The following is a 23,442-nucleotide window of genomic DNA, read 5'->3' as shown; positions in this document are numbered from 1 at the left end:
TATCCCCACAGGGCTTTATAGAGCTGGTTTAGCCGGTTATGTGGGATTTCAGCAGAACAGGTATATCAAGGGAGAACTTGCCCAGGCCTCAGTGTTTGTGTTCCTCAAGGGGACGACCGCTCCGACCGGTTTTCTGGGGTGGAGAGATGAGAGAGGGAAGGGTGTGGGACGTTCTCCCTAACCTCATTCTCCTTTCTTTCTCTTCCTTATTGCACATTCTCTCATTCCGTCTCTGTATCACTCAGTCCATCTCTGAAGCAAGCAAGCTAAAACGGTGTCCAGCAGTGAACAGCTGAAGGGGTCCTCGGCTGGATGAGGTGAGATACCACTAATTAAGCTCTGAGTTGTTGCCTGAGGGCCAGAATAGATTTGCCTGGCAGGTGTGTAGAGTAGGTGTAGGTAGAGTAGGTCTGTGTGGCCTGGAGTGTTAGGGTCGGTTACTGCAATTTCTCAGAAATTGCAGCATGAAGTCTATTTAGATAAATATACAGCTGCATGTCAATAATAAGATACATGGAGGCCTTTAACTAAGCAAAGACAGAGTGTCATAGATTAACTTGTAAACCACGTTTACATATGCTCAGGGGTTGTATTGAGACATTAAAGAAAAAAAGATATATTTATAAAAGATATATTTATAAGCTTGTGTGTGTGTGTGTGTGTGTGTGTGTGTGTGTGTGTGGGTGGGTGTCGGTGGGTGGCTGGGTACCTGCGTGCCTGTGTGTGTGTGTGTGTGTGTGTAGGGTGGAGCTCATACACAAGTGTAACAGACTGGAGCTTTGGTATTAAAATGACTGTATTTCATCATTCATCATTATTTGCATAAAAACCACATTTTTCTGTGATTGTCACAGTTGAAATAAATGAGTGAGAAGATAGTTTGCTCACTGTCACTCTTCGATGTTGGTCATTCCAGTCATATTACTTGTCTGACATGCTGACAATGAGAAGCCACAGGAGTATTGAAAACAAAGTAGCTCCAACAATGGCATTTTTTAGACGTTGGCTGCTTCATTTGTACAGAACAGCATCAGCTGATATCATGTGACAGCAGTGAACGAAGTATGAACACCAAAACTTCCATTCTGAAGTCAGTTCTGGTTTTTATCAAACACCAAACCTTCCAGCCGATGGGAGGTGTTTGAGAAAGGCACATTAAAGCTGCAGCAGTGAGACATGCAGTCAGGTTGTTATCTACACCGCTTGTATCCCTCTATAGGCTTGTGTCATCCAGGACCACAGATTTTCACAGTTTGTGGTACTTCTTTTGTCAGCTGTTGGAGAACTGTGATACAGTGGTGTCTGAAGAAATAGAGTTATGGATGAATATACTGGAAATACCCTGTATCTACATGGAAATAATAGACACAGTGACAACTTCATGCATGCGTGTGTGAATAATGATCTAGAGACAGCAGAGCAGTAATATAGAGGCAAACAGGTTTTTTCTTGCACTGCTGAGGTGATCTGAACAGCCATTTGCCTGACGTATCCTGACATGTCGAGAAAGCCTGATCCACACTGATCAAAATGCAAAATGGTACTTGTGTATGTATTTGTGCACATAAGCAGTGATCATTTGTGTGTGCATGACAGACAATGAGACAGAGAGCAGAAGTGAAGCACATTAAGGATTTCAGTTTGTAGGCAAAAAAGTTACCAGTTTGCATTTAGACTCTCAGTCAAGAAATAACCTTATTCTGTTACCTTGTAATAAATGATACACAGTTTTAAACTGGCATCATGTGATGCACAGATACAGTATGTGTGCACATACATGTGCGCAAACTATAAAAGCTGTTTTTTGGACTTAAAACACATACTGCAGACGGAAGTCTCAGATCTGGCAGGACCAGTCTAACTAGTTCCAATCATCCTTGATATAACAAACAAAATTTGCTCCCACATTTGTGTAATGGAGACAGCTTTTGGCAGTGCAGTGTCAGCAAAGTGCTGTCCTCATTACAGTCCTCAGGCTGTAACACCCAAGCCCTTAACAACTGACTGATTTATTATGTTTCCACTCAGTTTGTAGTTTGTAGTTCAAATGATCAGTAAAAGCGTTGGATTTAGGGTGTGTAAAGGGTCGCAATGCCAAGTCTAGTCAAGTCTAGCACACCTATAGGAAAATTCAGTGTAAAAACATTCAGTACAATTTGATTCTATCCACCAAAAATATGGAGAAATATCTTCCCTCTTTTGTTGTATAGCCTGATTCAAGGTCAAAGGAGATCATCATAGCAATGGAGTGCTTCAACAGCCTACTCCTTAAACTGCGGGAGGTCCACGAGCGAGAAGTGGAGGGTAAGTGGAAATCATCAGCAGCCACTGGTAACAGAAAAAAGAGAGAGAAACATGTAATGCTGCTGTAATATGAGGAGTATCCCATAGAATTTGCAGGAATGATTTCACCTTAATTCCTCTTAATCAGGTGTGTTGTGTTTTTACTTCCAGGGTGGCAAGTGAAAATCCAAGAGCTGTCCAACAAGAAGGGCTGGTGAGTGGGTTCTTCGCTTCCCGAGGTCTCGAGATGACCATGTTTAGACAACGACAAGATATTCATATTTAGCAACACATAGGCTCAGCCACTGTTGGAGCCGTTCTCAGGCCTGAAGTCTACTTTGTAAAGGAGCTCATCCTGTAACAACCATTTCAGTCTGCTACCAAGTCACAAAATGTGTTGTTTCTCCTTAGAACTCGCAAAAAATAAAAATAGTCAAAACGGTCAAAATAGTGGGGTCATTTTGATTAGAAAGTAGAAAGTGATTCAATTTCAAATGCTGTAGTAGCAAGTGGAGTAATCCCATTACCATGAAAACAGTGTTCCAATTTATCTGGCTCAGTATCTGATTAATTAACTTGTTAAAATGGACAATTTTGTCAATATGTACAAATTATAGGCCAGCCAGTATTGGGAAGGTTGAAATGTAATAGGTTACAGATTACTATTTACCTTGTTAAATATGTAATAAGTAGTGTAACTAGTTGAACTACTTTGTCAAAGTAATGTAACTTACATTACAATTCTTATTTTTAGTTTTCTAAGAAACTTTTTAAACTGGTCAATAAAGGTTAATAAAAACATGCATTTAGGGAGGTACTGAACAGGTTTCTTCAGCCTTGACATTGAGCATTTTGCATTGTACTACATGAGGAGAAACATTTGTTGTCTCTTGCTTATGGGTTCTGCTGGCTTCCGGTCAGGTCACGAAACTCTGATCTCTTTTGAGCAACTGGCTCATGGGATTTACACTGTGCAGTAATGTAAAAGCCTTTTCATGATTTTATGAGGAAAATATTATTGAATTTCCAGCGCTAAAAGACATTCTTGCCCCAAGTTCTGTCATGCATGTGATCAGCTGGTGCCAGGCATGGCAGACTCAGGTTGGCTAGAACAATGCACATTTTGATTGGCATGATGAGATGCAGTGCCAATTCAAACAAGAGATCCAATTAAAAACAATACTCAAAATTTGCAGCAAGCATACTGTTCAATGAATGTAGCCTGTCCAGCCATCCATGTGTTTTTTTATGTGGGTGGCTGTGGCAGTGGACTGGGTGATCTACTAACCATGTTCATGTTTGGAGGGTCGATGCCCATTCCTCCTGTCCATATATTGAAGTGTCCACAGGAAATTTTTAAAGTTGAAAAATAAGCTTGGCAATGTTCTCCAATGGACAAAATATGTAATAGTGATACTGTTTCCATAACTGTAAATGGCCACAATCATGTTTTTGTGGTTGTAGTTTTTCTGCGACATTAAGTATAACAGGGTTGGGCAATATGCTAAAATTTTCCAAACAGCTACCATCAGCCCAACAGTGTTTGCCAATATATCGCACAGTTATATGTACAGTGGCAGGGCTCCACAATCTGCTGGTTTCCCCATCCCCACCCTGGTCATGAGCTCTGCCGCAGTGGCTCTACTTTGCCTTGTCAGTCTGCCAGCAAGATTCAAGCTATCCAGGACTTGCCAGCCATCATCAGGAAGGCAGCATATCTGAGGGGCATTGTAATGCTGGCAGTATAACCTGCATCTGCTTGCAGCCTCTTAGGTGGGGACGTTTACCACCAGGAGGTGCTGGCCAAACGTCCCCCATTGTGGCCTCACCTCATGGAGCTCCAGCTCTTCAAAGAGCCAGTCTTTTCTTAGCCTGGAAACTGAAAGTGAAAGTTTCCGGATACAAAGTTTATGCTAACCTCCTGCACAGTTCACACCAGTGCGCCATTTCTGCAGTTCAGAATAACATTGTGCTGCTGTCCTCCTCCTATGGCCACTAAGTCTGAGCTCTCTCCTCAAAGCTTGCAACCAACATAGAGATGGCTATGATAGCTGTCCCGACTCTCGCCATGCCGACAACGGTGGCTGTATCCAGGATTATGAAGAGAAATATTTGGCTGCACATGTCTTAGTTTACCTCCCTCATCAGACAGGAGCTACTAGATGGTCCCATATGCCCCAACGGGCTGTTTGGCTGTTTGGACCACTTCTCAAAAGCACCACAGTTTACCTATATGAAGCAGCCAAGGAAACAGCATCAGTGAAGAGGCATACCTCCTGCAGCGCAGCTGCACCTCAGCCTCATCAGCAGCAGCAGCAGCCTGCTCTGGGATGTGACGTCCCAACATGCACCTGCTGTGGTTCCATCTCCTCCCCCACTGCAATGTCCTCCTCCAGCATTTGCAGCTCAGCAGGCTCTGCGTCACCCCCACCCAAAAAACAAAAAAAACCTCTCACAAAAAAAGGTAACGTCAGTGGAAATGACATGATGCAGGTCCAAATCCAGCTGCGCAAAGACAATATAACGACCCTTTTCAGGGCAGGGCAGGTGTGCCGCCACACACAAACACAGTGTGGCATGCATGGCTTAGTCAATTCCACACATTTTCATGAGTTAGAACAGTGGTTCCCAACCACTGTGCCGCGGCACATAAGTGTGCCATGAGAAATCATCAAGTTTGCCATGGAAGATTATCCAATTTCAACCGATTGGTGCACTAAGGCTTAGAGCACCAATCAGGTGAAATCTTCCTGTGTGTCTTTCTTCAATTCCTGCAAGAATATCAGCTTTGTGTTCAACTAAACAGGCCAAGGTTTCACACTAAGTAAACTGAGTAAATTGAGACTAGATTTTCATTAAATTTCACTAAATATACTTTTTATGACATTTTTGTTTGGTGGTGTGCCTTGTGATTTTTCTAATGTAAAATATGTGCCGTGGCTCAAAATGCTTGGAAAACACTGAGTTAGAAATCCTCTCTTAAAATATGTATTAGTCAATACTAATTTATCACCAACCTCCTACCATTCAGTGTGAGTTAGTGGTGATATCTCAGTACAACCTGCTTCAGACACAGAGTTTGAACACACTGAATACTGAATGGGCTGAATCCTGACACCGGCAGGCATTTCCAGCAACATGGCCAGCACTTACAAGACAACTTCGCCATGGGCTGTGATGAACAAACAATCCTTTCACACAGGGAGTGGAGAAGGCTATGAGCTGGCTGTAAACTATGTTAACAGAATTTGATGTTTTGCAGGTCCCTGCCACAATGAATGGAAACTGAGTCCCACACTTAGATGTTATGGGACAGGTTCGGAAAAGCAAAGGCAGATCTGTTTGCCTCATGAGAGATAGCACAATATACACTGTGGATGTCTTCTCTAAGTGGCCGTGGCCCAGAGTTTCCCTGAGATCCCCTGATTCCTCACCTCTTAGCGTACATGCAGGAGAAGAATCTAGTGGTCATTCTGGCATGACTCTTGGTTCCCACACTGTCACAGCTGGGCAGCACGATCCTCCACCTCCCAGTGATATTGTAGGCCAACAGCTGTGGGGCTGGTCATTGAATGTAAGTGCTTGTAAAAGATAGGACTGTTGCCTGCAGGTGTGAGAGCCCTTTCTTACTACAAGGTGTAGATGGCCCGTTTTCAGTGCTGATGTGCACAGAGAGGATCAGATCCCAGATTGTATCCTCTGCCTCTCGTGTCAAACTACCCTCAGACTTTAGTAGATGACAGTTGGGCTCCATCTATGATTAAAAAGTATGCTGCATTCATTTCATACTGCCATGAAGTCAGGCATTTTTTCATTCTTTGGTGAAGTGCTTTTTAAAGGGAGCCAGACAACAGAAACCTGTTTTGCTTTAGCACCACACTGGATGTACCCCTAATGCTGCATGCTCTTTGAGGGTTCCCCTTTCGAGCCATTAGTCCAAATCCCTCAAAAGATGTTATCCATTAAAACTCCTCCTAGCCCTGACATCAGCTAAAAGAGTGTGACCTGTGCGTCCTGTTGGACTCCCCATCCTGCTTCTATTAGAGAGGAAGTGAGCGCAGCAACTTCAAGCTCCAACATTTACACCATAAGTCCTAACAAACTTCCTTCAATCCAGAATTACTTGCCTCCACGGGTCCTCACGGCTCACTGACTCTAGTATGAGCTTTGTCTCAGTATGTTTTACAAACAGCAAACATCAGGCAGATGAAGCAGCTCTTCATTCATTACAGAGAGCACTGACAAGGCATGGGTCTGGGGTAGAGCCTCTGCAGGGTGCATGAGTGCATTCCACAAGAGCCTTCTCTTCATCCACAGCCCTCCTGTGCAGCGGCAACTTGGGCTTATCTGTGCCCTTTCATCTGTTTCTTTTATCCATGTCTGAATCCTGTGTGACTTATTCAGTTTTAAAGTTGCTGGTCTGGCGTTTTTCTACGCAAGCCAAACAGTGCACCTCTGATTTCATCATCTGGGCTTAGTAGGCTGCGTGGAGACCATTACAGTATGCAATCAACATTCCACCCTTCTGCCATGGCAGTTCTGTGTGGAGAGACTGTAATATCACTCTGCCCCTATGGTGTTATCTGAAGTGATATATTGTCACTGTGGGCATTTGACTACATCAGCAAGTTTAAGATTCAATTTGAATTCATCCCGGTCCTTGTCCTGGTTTCCCACTGGAGCCACCAGAATTCAGGGGACTCCCTGTACCATATCTGGCTGTGACATCATCAAGGATAACAATCATCGTGTCCCAATTTACCTTGCCTTTCCACTGCGATGTCAAGTTGCAGTAGGTATCATTCCTAATCAAACGTGTATACTTCAAGTAGCTTAGGCAACAGTCCTCCAAGTCGCTGGACAAGTACAGGACTCTTGTGTTCAACGAGATAACCATGTTTGGATCCTGAAATCGATATATATACAGAGATCTTACATTTCCTGCAGAAAAAAAGACTAGTGCAATGGCTGCGGAACTTTGAGCTGAGTTTGCATCCTTGGTTTCTGTGTAATAAATAGTCACTGTGTCTTCCCACAGCCATTAGGATGTGCTTTGCTTTGAGTGCCTTTTCCTCTCTTTTTCTAAACCCACAGGTCCCAACACCCTTACCGCATACCGCTTGTATTTAGAAAAGGGTACGCACAGTAAATCTTAAGCTACTATCATTAGGGAAACATTGAAATTTCAGGGCCACAGGGATTGGGTTAATTAGTTCATACATTAAGTGATTACAGTCACGTGGTCAGATTTAAATTCTGGTTAAAAGTGAAATGCTGTGAACATCCCTGAATTATATAAAAGAAAATACAAAAGGGCACATAGTTTAATTACTTACACATTATGCTTCATTTGTGATTTTGAGAGAGGCTACTGGCAAGTGAGGCAATTGGTAGGAGAGGGAGATTATGAAAATGAATGGCAGAGATACCGTAAACACGCTCATTGGTGGAGTATGTTTCTTCACCTCTTGGGCATGCTTATGCTTGGCAGATTTGATGCTTTCCCTCCATGTGACATGCAAAAATCTATATGCCGTATTTTACAAAAAAGTGTGACATTGACCGACATTGCTCTTCATTGAGTACGGATGAGCCTCCTCCCATTTGTTGAGATACTTGCATAAACTTTAAGCCTTTTTGACAGGTACTCCATCCCTCTCACATTCATCATCCTTCTTCATCTTCTTAAAGACAAAAAAAAAAAAAAAAAAAGAACGGAAGTTTGAGACACTAGCATTTTAAATGAAAAATCCTTTTGTGATACTGTACCCATGGTTTGGTTATTGGTCCCTGATGTCAGGGTGTTACCCCATTAATAGCAATTGATATTAATAATTGTATTAGAAATAAATGTTCAAATGAAGACATATTCTGTATCTTACTGATCAGATAGACTGACATGCCATCTGATTGGTATGAAGTTTTAACAATAGACTAAATCTTGTTGTTGTTGTTGTTGTTGTTGTTGTTGTGTGTGTGTGTGTGTGTGTGTGTGTGTGTGTGTGTGTGTGTAAACAGTGATACAAAGCGAATGGAGGAATTGTTCACCAAAAACCAGCAGATGAAAGAACAACAGAGATTACTCACTGAGAATATCAAGACACTGGAAAACAGGTAGGCCTACTGAAGTTACATTCTACTTTTACTTTGTATCAGGATTAAAATATGTATGTGAGTGTGCAAACAGTATACAGCCATATACAGTATACTAAGGGAGTCAAGACCTAAACATGAAAATGCACAAGACCACGAGATACTTTGACTGTTCCACTTGGAGGAGGACCTCCTTCCCGACCCGAAGCAGGCAGTCCACCCTTTTCCAACTGAGGACCATGGGCTCAGACTTGGTGGTGCTGATTCTTATTCCAGCCACTTTGCACTTGGCTGCAAATCGCCCCAGCAAGAGCTGGAGGTCGTGGTTCAATGACACCAAGAGTACCACATCATCCGCAACAGGTCACCAAACCCAACACCTTCCACCAATTGGCTGTGCCTAGAAATTCTATCCTTAACCTTTCATTGCATTTTGTTGGGATCATTACAATCTAATAAGTCACAACAGGGGGAAGATGGTTACTGTCTGAATTTTACAGAGAATTTAAGGATTTACCCCTTCTCATCATAGATGAGACAATTAAGACAATTAATTTATAGACATGCACACACACAGCTGTATAGACACAGCTGTGTGTGTGCATGGCACAGCAGGACCTGCAGACCAAAAAAAAAAAAAAAACAGAGAAAAACTAAAACAGAACAAATGAAATACATTATAAAATCTGAATAAAATGCAAATGAGACAGGATTAGAGGGTTATGTCCTTGTCACTTTGCAATTGTCCATCTATGTATAATTTGTCCACTGAATTAATTTTTCCCTCTTTGATAATCGGTTTTCGTATTGGGGATAGCTGTTCGTGTCTTTGCATGATTTCTCTGGTTTCTTGTTGTTGAACTTTGTTTGTAGTGTTCAAATTCCGTGGTGATCAGTTGTGATCAGCTGTTGGTGTTTTCAGTGAAAGGTGGTATACATGTGATGTTGTTGATGGTCCTGGGAGGCCTTTTAAGCTGTTTGGTTAGCAATTCTTTGATAGATTTTTCCAGGTCATCTGTGGTTTGTTCAAGAATGCTGGTGAAAACCACATTGTCTCTTATGCTATGTATTTGTAAGTCCAGAATGATTTCTTTCATATTCTTTGTTGTCAGCGGTGACAGGGGTGAGCTGGGTGGTCCATGTGTTTTCCTTGGTGAGAGTGTCTATTTGCTCCTGACTGATTCCAGGCTTTGGCACAGTGCCTCAAATTCCATGTGCAGTACTTCAAGGAGTGCGATTCTGGAAAAGAAAGTTTAATTTCAATGGAGATGAGTATGTCGCTTACCTATGTAAAGTATGGTGGTCTTGGTGATGTGGATGGTGTTTTACCTGACCTGGAGAGCCCACCCATATGGCGTCAGGCTTTGCCCATTTTCGTGTTCTGTATTGTCCTTGTTCATGATGCGGATTCTGTTGAAGCTGAAGTTGTTGTGTGTTTAACTTCACAGGGAGGTGAATTTAGTACCTGAACATTCAGATTGTAAGTAATATAAAGTGTTTACAAATACATCTTGAGTTTCTGATGTGTTGTTTCCTGCTGTTTATTTAGGCTGAGGGCAGGACTGTGTGACAGATGTACAGTAACTCAGGAGGTAGCCAAGAGAAGACAACAGGAATTTGAAGCCTCACAGATACAGAGCCTCCAGCACATCTCTCTACTGGGTATTCTGTTTATATCTGTCTTCGTATTCAGTGATTCATCTAGCTGTCATCCATAACTTGTCTCTTATGTCACATTTCTTATCAGTCTAGCATTCCTACTAAAGCATTTATTTTTTTTAAATAATTCCCTATCTCTACTTTGCCTTCTGCCATTTGGTGATTGCTTCTCACAATTAACCTCGTCTCAGTGTTTTTCCTTTCCATGAAATATGCATTTTGAAGACAACTTTGTTGTTAAGTGCTCTAATCATGATTTGTGGTCTGTGTTGTAGCCGGAGAAATTAACAACCTGAAAAAGGAGAACAAAAAACTTAAAGATGAGATCGGTAATTTCAGAGCAGCACTTGAGTGAGTATATGGTGTTTCATCATAAGCATGAGTCAACTTCAATCTTATATCTAGGGGAGGCTTTAAACAATTTTTTCTGTTTTTTTAAGATCAGTTGTTAGATTAGTTGTTACAACTCACTTAAGTATTTCTCAGAGTAATGGTCAATGCAGCAAATGTGTCATTACTATTTATTTTTTGTTTGTGTGGGAAAATAGTTTGATTTTCATTTTTCTAATATTTTTTCATAGTGAATTACATATACCCGATTTGTCGACATTTTGATTATACGATCAATACCACTTACACAGCATCTGTGCAATACTATGTGTATGTAGCAGAGATCACAGTGACCACTCCTCCATCAGCTGCACTTCAACAGAGGTCAAACCAAACATCTCCCCTGAACTGACGCCCTCTTCTGGACCTTTGGCACTTGTCACTACAGCAAGCAGCAGGACCAGCAACCAGCCAGCAGATGGTGATGCTGCAACGAAAACTGAGGTTGACCAAAGAACTGCAGGTGAGGGTGAAGAACAGCTGGAAGGATTGTTTGATTGTTGTTTTTTGATTGTCTCCTCTCTGTCTTACATGAGTTCATGTTTTCTGTTTCTCATCAAGCAGAAACTGAACACAGACAATGGAGAGGGATGAAGAGAGGCCACATTGTAAGTTTCTAAAAAAACACACAGTGTAAATGCATTTTTTAAGCAGTGTGTCTCTATGATCCTCTCACTCCACCTCACGTTGATCATGAAGGTGACACTACTCTGAGTGGATTGTATAGGCTGCAGTATAGTATAGAATTGAGGATTAATGGTATGTAGGTTAAAGAATAAATGGAACTCGTGAGTTGGTGGTTACAACATGGGAAGTCATGTACATGATATGCTCGGGGTTCAAGTGGTGAAGTTGTGAGAACACCACTGCTGGAAAATGGCAACATGGATATAACCATCAGTGCCTAAAAGCCATCAAGGCTAGCAATTTAGCAAGCTAGCGAGTTGGGTAACATAATGCAGGAAATGCAAGGGCTTAATGACAGGAAAAAGATGAGGCCCTTGGGAATATCAGCATTTTAGACAGAAAAGTTATGAAATTATAAAGAAAAAAACTCTATACAACTAAAATTTCAACATATTAACTTAACATACACCGAAAAACTTCCATGGCCACTGCTATCTCTGAAAACATGTCACAGCTCATGAACTCTGAGCTTTCAGAAAATTTCCACCTCTGAGTTGGTGAATCCCATTTCTATGGACTTTTCTCATGACCAGAGTAAACACAATCCCATTTGAAGGCAGTATATTATGATCCAAAAACTGACAGAAGGGTGGGATAAAAAGGGCACAATTACAAATCTGTCTGTACGCCAGCACCACAGACAGCACCCTGGATTTATCAATACACAGCACAGTTGGCTACTGACATATTATTACCGACCCCAGAGCCATAGATTCCAACCTGCACAAACCTCAGTCAGATAAAGGACCATTGAGTCAAGCAGTCTAGAATAACATATTCAACTAAACAACCCCTTTGTCCCTGCACTCTCTGCTACAATATGATGGCCACAGGCATGATCATTTCATCTGCTTGCTGCCCTTCTCCACTCTCACAGGGCCCACACAAGCCTCTTTCAAATCTCGCATCATCATCATCCTGGAAGACAGAGCATAGCGTATCAAGTGTTGGAGAGAGGAGGTAAGACAGAGGGACACAGGGAATGGCAAAACGGGTTGTTGTGCCACTATATGGGAGTGTGTAAGTAAAGACTTGATGGAACAACTCAGTGATTGGCTTTGACACAAGTCAAATGAGGACAAAAATTGTTTTTAGATGCAATGATGAATGATCAAAGGTCAGCACTAAGCTCAGATCGCTCATATAGACTGAACTCTATATTCCATTTTTTCCACTGTGATATGTTATGCCCAATACTGTGGCCTAATGACCTGTATAGACAATTTAACCATTTGCTATCTGACTGGCCTCTGTGTCTCAAAACGTAGATCTCAGAGTGTTGAAGGACTGGACCAGCAATCATCTATCCCTTCTCAGGCTCTCCTTCTTAGGAACTCTTCTTCATCAACTGGTGGAGAAATGAACCCCAGCAGACATGTGCTCCACGTTCCTGTCCCCTGCCGTCCTCAACCAATTAAGAGCAACCCTGTTACTCTGCCATGGCCCTTATCGGAATCCGCTGACTGGGTTTCTGCGGCTGCTCCAGGGAGCAGCTTAGTGGTACAACCTTCTCCCAAACCAAACCTGATGCGCTTTCCCAACCTGATCCCAACTGGCCAACATGGCATCCCTCGAAGGCAGGGTATTGGGTCTCTCTGGCACAAGCAGAGCACCTCTAAGCCCAGCGCCATAGAGCCAACTGTGTTGTTTAGGTTGAGGAGTCTATCAGAGCATGTGGAGGGTCAAATGAAGCCCCAGGAGAAAAAGGAAATCCCACCGGCCACGGCTGAGAGGGTCTCTGGAGAAGGGCTTAGAGAGGTGTACGAGGGGCCTCTGGATCTATCAGATCGAGGAAAGTCCATATCCAGCCAGTCACCAAAAGATTATTCACCCTTAGCCTTACAAGGCGTAGAGAGAGTACAGAACAGCCCTGAGAAGGATGTGAAGACAAGTCCAGTATCATCACCACATTGTGTCATCCCTACCTCATCCTCCTCTACAGCACCAGTGAAACAACATGAGGAAGACCCTACCAGTGAACCTAAGAGCAAGGTAATTTCAGGCCTCTTAACAAAATGAAAAGGTAAAGACAAGGGAGGTGATAAAGAGGGAACAAACAGGATTCATGGTATGATTGTCTTGTCACAGCAGGTAATCAAAGAGCAGGAGCAGATCGATGAAGTGAATGGGAAGACAGACCAAAGCAATGGGAAGAAGGTGCCTGTCCTCACTATATCTTTACGTCCAGGTAAGAGCTTAAATTCACGTGTCACTGTGTGTGTTGGTATACATGTTTTTACTGCGCACAGGTGAACATTGAACTTGTATCATGTTGTCTCTAACAGTAGTAGTGCTGGAGACTCTGAATTCTGCTCTGCAAAAGCAAGAATCTTTATCATCAAATGGCAAGGTAAGGTAATTCAAGTCAGCAAAGTAGATTTTATGCTGTATATTATTACAATATTTGCTCATTCAATTTCACCGTTCTCATTTGACAATATTAGCTGTTTCTGGTTTATTGACACTTGAGGTAAGAGTTTCTTTCTGTTGTGAGCCCTTGTCCTTATTCTGCATTATCACAGTCATCATCACCAGCAGTTGAAACAGGAAGCAGCACAGATGAGCGGGACGAAGAGGAGAGTGTGTCAGGACAAGAAAGCAACTGCGGCTACAAGAGGAAGAGGGCATCTGTGGACACAGAAACCGACAGAGACTCGGACACAGACAGTATGCATCAGTTCATATTTGTAGTCCTTGTGCGTATTTCTTCCTTCCTTTCTATCCCTCTGGGTTGTGGTGTTCAAATGAAATCACATACCTAAAACTTTATGGGTTAAGATTCATTTTCCCCCACACATTCATCTAACTTCTGATTCTGTGGACACATGTATAATACTTAAGGAGCAGTTCAACATTATGAGAATTTTTTTTCTTGCAAAGAATTTAGATGTGAAGATGGATACCTCTCTCTCTTGGCTAACTGAGCTGTGCCTAAAAACTAGAAATTGGAGAAACAGCTAGGTATCAATAATAACGATACACTTTATTTATCTTGCATTTTTCTGAATAATGCCACAAAGTGCTTTACAAAGGAAAAAATAAAACCAGATAAGGCAGATAGAATGTGAAAAGGCCAAGAACATGAGCACAGTGAAAGTAAAGACAAGTAAGTAAAGCAAGATCAAATAAATAGACAAAATACATTTCCAAAAGCTTTCACAAAAAGAAAGGTTTAAAGAAGGGACATTGCAGTAATAAAGCTGAGAATACATAAAAGCATGTACAACTTTTTCTTGATCAGCAGTTGATAAAAATGAATGAAAATTTCAGAGATTAACTTCAGCTGGAGGAAACATGATTGAACTTTTTTTTTTTATTTGATCATCAAACCAGAACTTGGTATTAATAATAACAATAGTAAATGATAATACCAAAGAGCTGAAAGAATTTAGGGGACTGAACAGAATGACTTCAGATTTATCTTCATCATTCAAAAGCAGCACTTAATCTAAAAGAACTAAAATCAAGCAGTCACCTCTGTCTGCAATTAGCAGTAGGTTAATAATCTCTACAAGTGCTCTAAAACCAGACTGGAAACTGTTAACATCATTATTATTATTATTATTATTATTATTATTATTATTATTATTATTATCATTATTCAAAAAAGATAGCAATCGTGATGAAATTACTTTCTCCAGCAAGTGGAAGAAGAAGAAAACAATTTTGAGATTTGTCTGTAATTACATAAAGACAGGGGGTCTAAATTCTTTTTATTTATTTTATTTTTTAATTTATTTTAGCTGTGGGTGTGGGTGCTATTCTGATTAGGGACTCTATAACCAAGCATCTAAGAATGGCAAAGACTGAAAATCTCGCCATGTATGACACATCTGTCAGAGAGCTGATAGAGCTGCTGCCAGGCACACATCCAAGTGATTGGAACATTATTATTCACATTGAATCTTTTGACATTCTGCAAAGGAAAACTGTCTCAGAGGTCCTGAGGAAGGACTTTTGCCTGCTACTGGAGAAACTGATCAACTGTCAGTCACAACATGTATTCAATCAGGCCCCATTCCAACCTTGGAGGAAGGCATCAAATCTTTCAGCAGACTCCTTGCCCTGAATACATGGCTGACATTGAAATGCCTCAACCATGCGATAAAGATTATTAACAATTTCAAGACCTTTTGGAACTGTAAAGACCACTTTAGGCCTGATGAGTACATTCATACATCACTGGCTGCAGTGCTCGGTGCCAACCTGCGTCATGCTCTTGACATGCTGTACCAAAACAATGCACAGAGAGACATTAAGGTCAGCCTGCACAGGGAGAAAGCTTCACCCAATCCTTTGCTTCACCCAAGGCATTCAGAGGATGTCTCTGTCCCAGTCATGGATCCAGTGCCCGTCTTCCCCCTCTTCATTACATTCACCAGGGACCCAGTCTTCATAACGCGCCAATCAAGGAGTTAGTTAAAGCTCACACACTGAACCAAAATGCAGAACAATTAAGCAACAGTAATCACAGACATAATCACTCGGGTGAAAATCAGAAATGAGACAGACACCATGCTGCTTCCTGGCATGGTCAAATACAGCATAGCAAACACAGACCACCTGGTAACTGTCAGTTACCAGGTGGTCTGTGTTTGCTGGTCTGTGTTTGCTACAGTAATTTTTAATTTTTAGTTGATTTTTATGTTTTTAGTTGAGACCTGGCTAAATAGCACTACTAGAGTGTCAACACTGAGAGAGACATGTTCTCACACAGTTTGTGTGTAATAACATTGACCTGTGTGAATTTATGTCATCTGAATATCTTCAAAGCAGAATTACCAGTGCTCATAGTTACATTGTATCGCCCACTCCATTAACATATTCATCTGTGGTTTTGCAGGAATTTTAAGAGCTGATCACATTTCTAGACATGACAGATTAATCCTGAATGGTCACCTGAATATCCATATCACCAAAAAGAATGAATCCAAAACTATGGAGCTTGTGAATTTGTTTACGGCACAGCTTTGAAATTACGTAACACGTAAATGAAGCCACTTATCAGCATGGTAACATTCTGGACTTAACAGTAAATAAAGAAATAACAGCAGGGTTAACATTGGCAAAGTTTCAGCATTAGAATTACCTATTTCTGACCATCACTGTGTGTTTTTAGATGCTAACCTAAAGACTAAAAAGACTAAAGACTAAAAATAAATTTTTGGTTCAAACATGGTATTGTTTAACATTTCAACAATACCATGTCATCTGCTTTGAATAATGTTTCTCCACTAAATGTTAAAATGGCTTAACAATAGCAGTGTTAATGAGAGGAAGAGAATCTGTTGAGGAGCTGAAAGAAAATGGAGGAAAACTGGTTTCCATAGTTATGCAGATGACATACAAGTGTACATCTCTGCCAAAACAAATGACGCTGCAGCTATTGTCTTTTGGCAATAAAAAATGAATGAGCAATAATGTCTTACAGTTAAATGAAGACAAAAGTGAACTTCTTCTAGTCGGTCCTAAAACAAAAAGAGAAATGGTGTTTAATAATCTCCCTGGATGAAATCTGAGGTTACAAGTCTTGGTGTTATCCTACATTCATATCTAAGCTTTACATTCATTTTACATCTTAGAAACACAGCTAAAGTACGACCATTTATAAATCAAAAAGATGCTGAAAAACTGATGTGTGCCTTTATTTCAAGGCGACTTGATTACTGTAATGTACTATTTACTGGCTTCCAGAAAAAAACACTGAGAGAATTCAACTTAGTCAAAAGTCTGCAGCTTGGCACTGCCTTCCTGTAACATGTGAGATTGATTTTAAGGTCCTCCTCCTCGTATACAGAGCCCTTAATGGAGGAGGGCCAAGCTGCATTGCTAAGTCCCTGGTTTATTATTTGCCTTCAAGAACACTGCGATCATCTGCTGCTGGTCTACTGGAGGTTTCCAGCAACAGTTGAAAGAAAATTGTGGATGCAGCCTTTGTCAATTACACCCCAAAGCTCTGGAACACAACCTACAGATATCAGGGAAGCAGCTCACTGAATATTTTTGAAAGAAAAGTAAAACTTGTCTCATCACCTTAGCCTTTAACGAGGTATGACTTCCTGATACACGCTGGAAACTTTTGTGCTTTGTCTTGCTCATATGCACTACTGCAAATCTTCCAAATTGTTGTATTTTACTTGATTTTATGCATTGTATGTATGATAAAGAGACACTAATTGTGTCCTCCTGCTGCAATTAAGATCTATTTAAGATATGATGATATGTTAAATATCTTAAATCTTAAATTTTAAATCTCTATCTATCTTAAATCTCTTTTCCCCCTCTCTCTTTTACTAATGCACACACAGACATCCTCACATCTTTACAGGAGTTCCCACACACCTTAAAGGCAGTGGCACAACTCACTGTTGCTCCCCACCACCTTGTGTTCAGAGACATGTAAACACACATCTCTTGGTTTTGAAACTCTCGTGAAATAAGACACACACACACACACACACACACACACACACACACACACACACACACACACACACACATTCACACTGCTTGCTGCCTTTATGCTTGTTAGGGCAGTTGCTTTTCTTGTGGGTTATGACTGAAGGATTATTGATTGTTGATCAGTATTGCTGAAGTTAAACAACGCTATTGTACATTTAAAGAGGAGTCGTCTGTGATACTATAAATACAGTCATTGGTGGAGTCTGTTTCTATGTCTCTTGGTCATGCAAAAATCTGTATTCTATATTTTATAAAAAGGTGTGACAGCTCATTTGCTGAGATGCTTGCACAAACTTTTGGCCTTTTTGGCAAGTACTCCATCCCTCTCACGTTCATCATCCTTCTTCATCTTTTAAAGAATGAAAAAAAGAAAGGAGAATGGCAGTCTGTGATTATTTGTGAATATATGTTGTGGTAACAGCTGGTTGTGAGGATCTGTGCTTGGATTCAACCCTTCGTTGTTCCCCTGATGAAATTCAGATTCTGATTCAGAAACATGAAAACCTTATTGATCCCTGCAGGAAATCGTTTTGTTGCTGTACAAATTGCTCAACACACAGTTAGAAAGGATGAAATACTTTAAAAGGTTAAAAAAAAAATGGGGTGGTGCCCCATTATTACTCATTCATATCAATAATTGCATTGATATTAAGGCTGGTTATTGGCATCAATAACCAGTCTTAATATCTGCTAATAACCAAGCCTGCTCCTCCCAGCACCATCTCTACCATCCATTCCATAAGACCTGAATGTGGCATTTAGTGTTTGTTTAGCATACAGACACTGGAGTGGTATTGATCTTCCCAAGAAAGAAAGAATGAAAAAAACATTTCTTGCAGAAATGTCAAACTACTCTTTTAAATAGCTCATACTTAAAATGCACAGATGAGTCAAAATCCGACATTTAATGAAATTAATGCTGAACAGTATAGTTACTTGATATGGACTCTTTTTGGTGTAGTCTGAAGTTCAGCTAGGTCATCTAAATGGACTTGAAAATGACTTCCACTCAACTGATGTGGTCTCAATCACTTTCCTTCTAACTCCTTGTGTTGTCTTTTTTTTTTTATACATCAATAAAAGTAACTATCATAAAAATCACCACAACTGAAACCATCTCCTTTTTTTTCTTACAGATGTTCAGCAGGAGAGGAAGATCAAGATCACAGTGAGAACTGAGCAGAAGAGCCCGAGCTAAAGATCATGACATCACATTGACTTGGTGATCTTACTTAAACCTGGATTAAGTGACTGTTTTGGCCACTTGGGGGCAGCACAACAAGCTATAAACACAACACAGACATGACAACACCTTATTAAGTATGGCAAACAAATAAGCAAACAGTGGAGTATTTACAGATCCAGTAGACATGGAGCAACCTGAGCATTAATTTCATGTTGTGTCCCTGGCCTGATGACAGTTCAGTTTTCATATAATTTCAGTTTTTAGGAAACTAATTAGGAAGTCAACCATTAACCTGTAAATTATTTCCTTGGTTACTTTGTACATTGATAAAACACTGAAGCAGAGCTGACATAGATTCACTATATTCTGGACACTTGATCTTTTCCAACAAGTGGACCAAGACCCCGACCCTCATGGAACCCCACAAAAATGAAAATGTCAACTTCTATAGATGAGAAGTTGCTGAGAAAGTCTTTGTTTTTTAAAATGTTGAGAATCACTGAAGAACAGGTACACATCAGGTTATGGAGGGTTTGCTAATTATGCAGCTGTTTGTAGGCAACCTTTTTAAAAAAATTACAGCTAACAGGAAGACTAGATTGGTCTATAATTGCTAAGTATGGATGGGTCTAAATTACCCTTTTTCAGAACAACAGGAAGACTGAGAAAAACACTGGACTGTAGAGAGGCGTTAATGGTATGCAGAAGATCATCTGATAGGCAAAATGTGTCAATCAAATTTTGGTATGCATGTAAGACCTGCCACCCAAAAACAGATAAGGCAATCAGCCAACCATGCGCCTACATTACCAACCACAGTATGAAGACATTTGATCATATTTGAAAGGACATTAGAAAGCACCATGTTTTACTGTTTTAGTTTAAGTTCAAAGTTTCAATTTTTCAAGTTTACAATTTAACAATTCACATCTCAGTGATGCAACTGATATACTTGAGTTTTCTCAGAATCTTAGAAAACTTTTTATGAATAGCCCTTAACCCAGACTAACTGTTTTTGGCCACTTAAGGATGGCAGAAACAACTTGTATCCACAACTATGATCTATTATCACCTTATAAAGTTGATGCAGCAAACATGTTAGCAACAGTTGCCTCTTTACACATTCAGCAAACACAGAGCAACCTCAGCATTCATTTGGAGTTGTATTTGTGATCACCTGACAGACAATACTCAGTCTCATTTGAGCTTTGTTTAGCGCTTCAGCAACTCTGGAGAACAGTGGCTAACTTCATCTCTCTGCTGTACAGTGCTGGGCAGGTAGATATAACCTTTGTTTACCAGAGCTTTTTTACTGAAATCAGCTACCTGCTGAAAGTGAATCACAACAGTAAAGTTGTGCTTAAAGATGTTAAACCTGCCCATAGTGCTCAGGGGAGCAGATAATACTCTGTGGGTCCATCATTACAAGCAACTCATTTCACTTGACACATAGTCATTTGATCCATCTGTTAATATGAAAGTTTGAGTACAGCAACGTGGATGTAAATACATTGATTGAAGTCACTTAAAATTCTCCATGAAACTATTTTAAACATCAAGTTTATACCTGCCTTTTGTCCAGTGCTCTCCATAAGGCTCCAGCTTCCTCTTATGAGCCTGAACAGGAGTAAGCAAATATAAAAGATGACGGAAAATAGATCATATCTGTAAACAAATTCACATGTGGTTGAGACAATGACAAGTATTTACAGTTTGGAAGTGTTTTGTTATGTGTATTTTTTCCTAGCACTTCCCTTGTTTGCCACTGAAAAGCAGAACACAGTGGCCTGTATCTGTTGACTTAAAGAAATTTCTTTTTAAACCAGAAAAAAAAACTTCAGTGTTACAGTTTTGCTGAGGTAGATTCCTCACATTACACATTGCAGTGGTCAGTAGAGACTCTCAAGGATGGCCTTGCTTGCTTGCTGTAATCTACTAACATCTCAAAATAAATGTAACTATTGATGCTGAAATGCTTCACATAGAACTTTTAAAATGTATGGCAATTAAGATAAGAGAAGGCTGTAACTGCAGTTGCTAAAAACTGTTAACTGTTTTTCTGGAGGCATTTATGTTATGTTTCACTGGGGATGAATGTGTTCAGATGCTGAGAAACTCTACAACTCATCCTTTCATTCAGTGCTTTTATGTGAAAATTAATTACATGTAGTTCCAGTATATCAGAATGGTCCACTTACGAGGTGGAACATGCAATGTCTAATTCTATATAGTGTTTGCAATAATAGGTATATGTCCAAGTCTCCCCATGTCATGTTAACATCATATTCTGTTGATTATTGAGATTGGTAAACAAAAATAATGCAGTCAGGCTTAGAATGTCAAACATTTTGCAGGCTATAACAATCCATTTTCACAAGGTACAACTCAAGCTGCAACTCCAAATATGACCAAGTGAAGAAGAAGAGTTCAATACCTGAGTTTTCTCATAGAAACTTCGTATATGGTCAGATTTAAATGATAGGGGGACCTCTGTTCAGTCTACTCTCTGCTGTTGATGGGTCAAAATTGATCGTCACAGCTATTGCCAAAGCAGTACAACTATCACTAGTGTCACAATCTGCACTGTCATCACCGTTCCCCTTTTCTGAAACACTGAAAAATGTCAAGGCCAGTGACTGACTTTTCAAATTTGATCTTACATTTTTGATTATTGTATTGTTAAAAAACAAAACAAAACTATCCAATCAAATTCAAAATTTACAGAATTATCCTGCTTACCTTGTCTTACAGAATCACAAAATAAACCAAACTGCATTTAAGTGTCACTTACACTATCCTCCTTTCATGTCACATACAGTATTAACTGTATAGTTATTTCACTTTCCTGGCATTGCTGGCACTGCTATTTTTGCCATGGAGCCCCCCTTTCTCTCTCACCCTTTCTTAAGTCACCAAGAAAGAAAAAAAGAAGAAAAAAAAAAAACAAGTTCCTCTTCCTCTTTTTCATTTTCAGAATACACATATTTTGCAAGAATTAACTTTCCACTCACAGCTGTGACAGCTTGTGGTAATATGGGTGGATGGAGGTACTAAAAGAACACAGAGTCAGTTAAATAACTTTTGTGACAGAACACTATAGAGCTAATGTGTCCATTTTGTGTAAATATGTAAACATTTTAATGACATGTCCTAATCAATAGAGTCAGCCAACATTTACTCGATAATAAATGTAAGATTGTTGTTATTTTCCTTTTCTTTTTTCAAAACTTACACTTCTACTTTGTGTGTAAAACCCTGTGCAGTCCTAATGATGTTATATTGATTTCTACTGTGTCCGTCATGTCTCTCTGATGCCATTAGAATCCATTAAGTACAGGACTTGGTCAATGGTCAGTGACAAACCTTTCCCTGCCACTCACATCTCTCTGTTAATTCAAATGTGGTTGACTGTGCTACTGTAAGTGCATCACTGTGCATTGACTTTTACAGTGTGTTAATCTATCAGACTAAATGCGGTGTTGTTGTGTGGTCTTAACATTTATTTTGTTTATCAGAGTGACTTAACACACACTATTAGAAACTGTATGAATGCACTACTACTGAAATAAATGTCTGCTCTTGAATGTTGCTTCTCTGTCTCCAACTGTATATGATTCAGCTCTTATGTATTTGTGAGAAATACAAGTAGCATCATGCTCAAGACATTATTCAAAATAGTATAGTTTGATGATCAAGGAGGCAGAAACCTGTGGAGGCCATCAAAGTTTGTCATGTAATAGACTGGTGTGATACAGCTTTAGTGTCCAGGAAATCCACTCCATGGTCAGTATGCTGTAAAACCATTCTATTCACAGGTTTGCAAATTTACAGTAGGAAAGACTTTTAAGGAAAGCTACAATTATCTGACTAAAGTCTAAGTAACAAATGTTTGTACTGCAGAGCATTTCATCAACTCAAGATATTCAGTACATCTTTGGCTTTGTTCTGACTGTTCATTTGATTGTGTGGTCACATCTCCACCTGCAGGGAGTGATGGATGGAGATTTACACTTTGAATGGGATCTGACATTTTGCTTTATTCCTCTTTTACATTAGTCCTCCTTTTAAATGGATCTATGTGTACTAAAAGTAAAGACAACAATTAAGTTAAGACCGGGAAGTCCAAAGTACCAAATGAAAACTTGTTACTTCCAAGTGCTAAACTTTGTGTTTTGTGTGCTAAACAAGCTGCGCGTCACCCAAATTCATGCTATTTTTAACATTTTGTTCAGTAAATTTACAGAAATAATGAATGCTTTTAGAAATTGTATTCATCCTTGCAAACAGACTTTGGAAGATTTCAAAGACATTGGTGGGACCCAATGACATTGACCCAATGACCCAATGACACCAGACACTGGTGGGACCCAAGTCCCGTCCATGTCTAATTAGTTGTCTCTTTTTTCTTCTTTTTTTTTTCATGGAGCACCATAGACTGAACTTGTCAGAGAGCATGTGTAAAATCAGGGCAAAATACGCCTGTCAGTGGATTTGTATGTCGTCGGTGAGCCAAGAGTGTGGTTATTCCCTGTGTAATAATTAAACTATGTGTGGCTTTTCAGTCTGCTAAATAAGGAACTCAGTCACCCCTGAAGTTTAAATAGAGGCACAACTGAGGTCTGTAATGCAGAGAAAATGGTTCATTGTGCCTGCACTCACATCAGGCAACGTCAGGTCATCTG

At 40.1% G+C, this 23,442-nt stretch overlaps 1 protein-coding gene across 6 annotated transcripts; it reads left to right on the top strand.

Annotated features, from left to right (window-relative positions):
- Nucleotides 1–214: 214 nt before the first annotated feature.
- Nucleotides 215–20,355, top strand: rbbp8l (retinoblastoma binding protein 8-like). 6 transcript variants are annotated; one of them, XM_076741569.1, is made up of 14 exons: nt 215–317; nt 2,211–2,304; nt 2,455–2,497; nt 8,302–8,397; nt 9,926–10,038; nt 10,311–10,386; nt 10,734–10,888; nt 10,987–11,033; nt 11,990–12,072; nt 12,381–13,104; nt 13,201–13,300; nt 13,398–13,462; nt 13,635–13,779; nt 18,711–20,355. In XM_076741569.1, the coding sequence occupies exons 2-14, from the start codon at nt 2,244–2,246 to the stop codon at nt 18,770–18,772; spliced, it is 1,770 nt and encodes a 589-aa protein (XP_076597684.1). In that variant the 5' UTR covers nt 215–317; nt 2,211–2,243; the 3' UTR covers nt 18,773–20,355. The 6 variants fall into 6 exon arrangements, with proteins under 6 accessions (XP_076597684.1, XP_076597683.1, XP_076597680.1 ...); XM_076741568.1 differs by having other exon boundaries at nt 10,707–10,888; XM_076741565.1 differs by having other exon boundaries at nt 10,704–10,888; nt 10,990–11,033.
- Nucleotides 20,356–23,442: the final 3,087 nt, after the last annotated feature.

This window comes from Chaetodon auriga, chromosome 10 (assembly GCF_051107435.1).
Source record: "Chaetodon auriga isolate fChaAug3 chromosome 10, fChaAug3.hap1, whole genome shotgun sequence".
Taxonomy (NCBI): domain Eukaryota; kingdom Metazoa; phylum Chordata; class Actinopteri; order Chaetodontiformes; family Chaetodontidae; genus Chaetodon; species Chaetodon auriga.
Note: the sequence above shows the minus strand (reverse complement) of the source record. Positions and strands in the feature narration are given on the sequence as shown.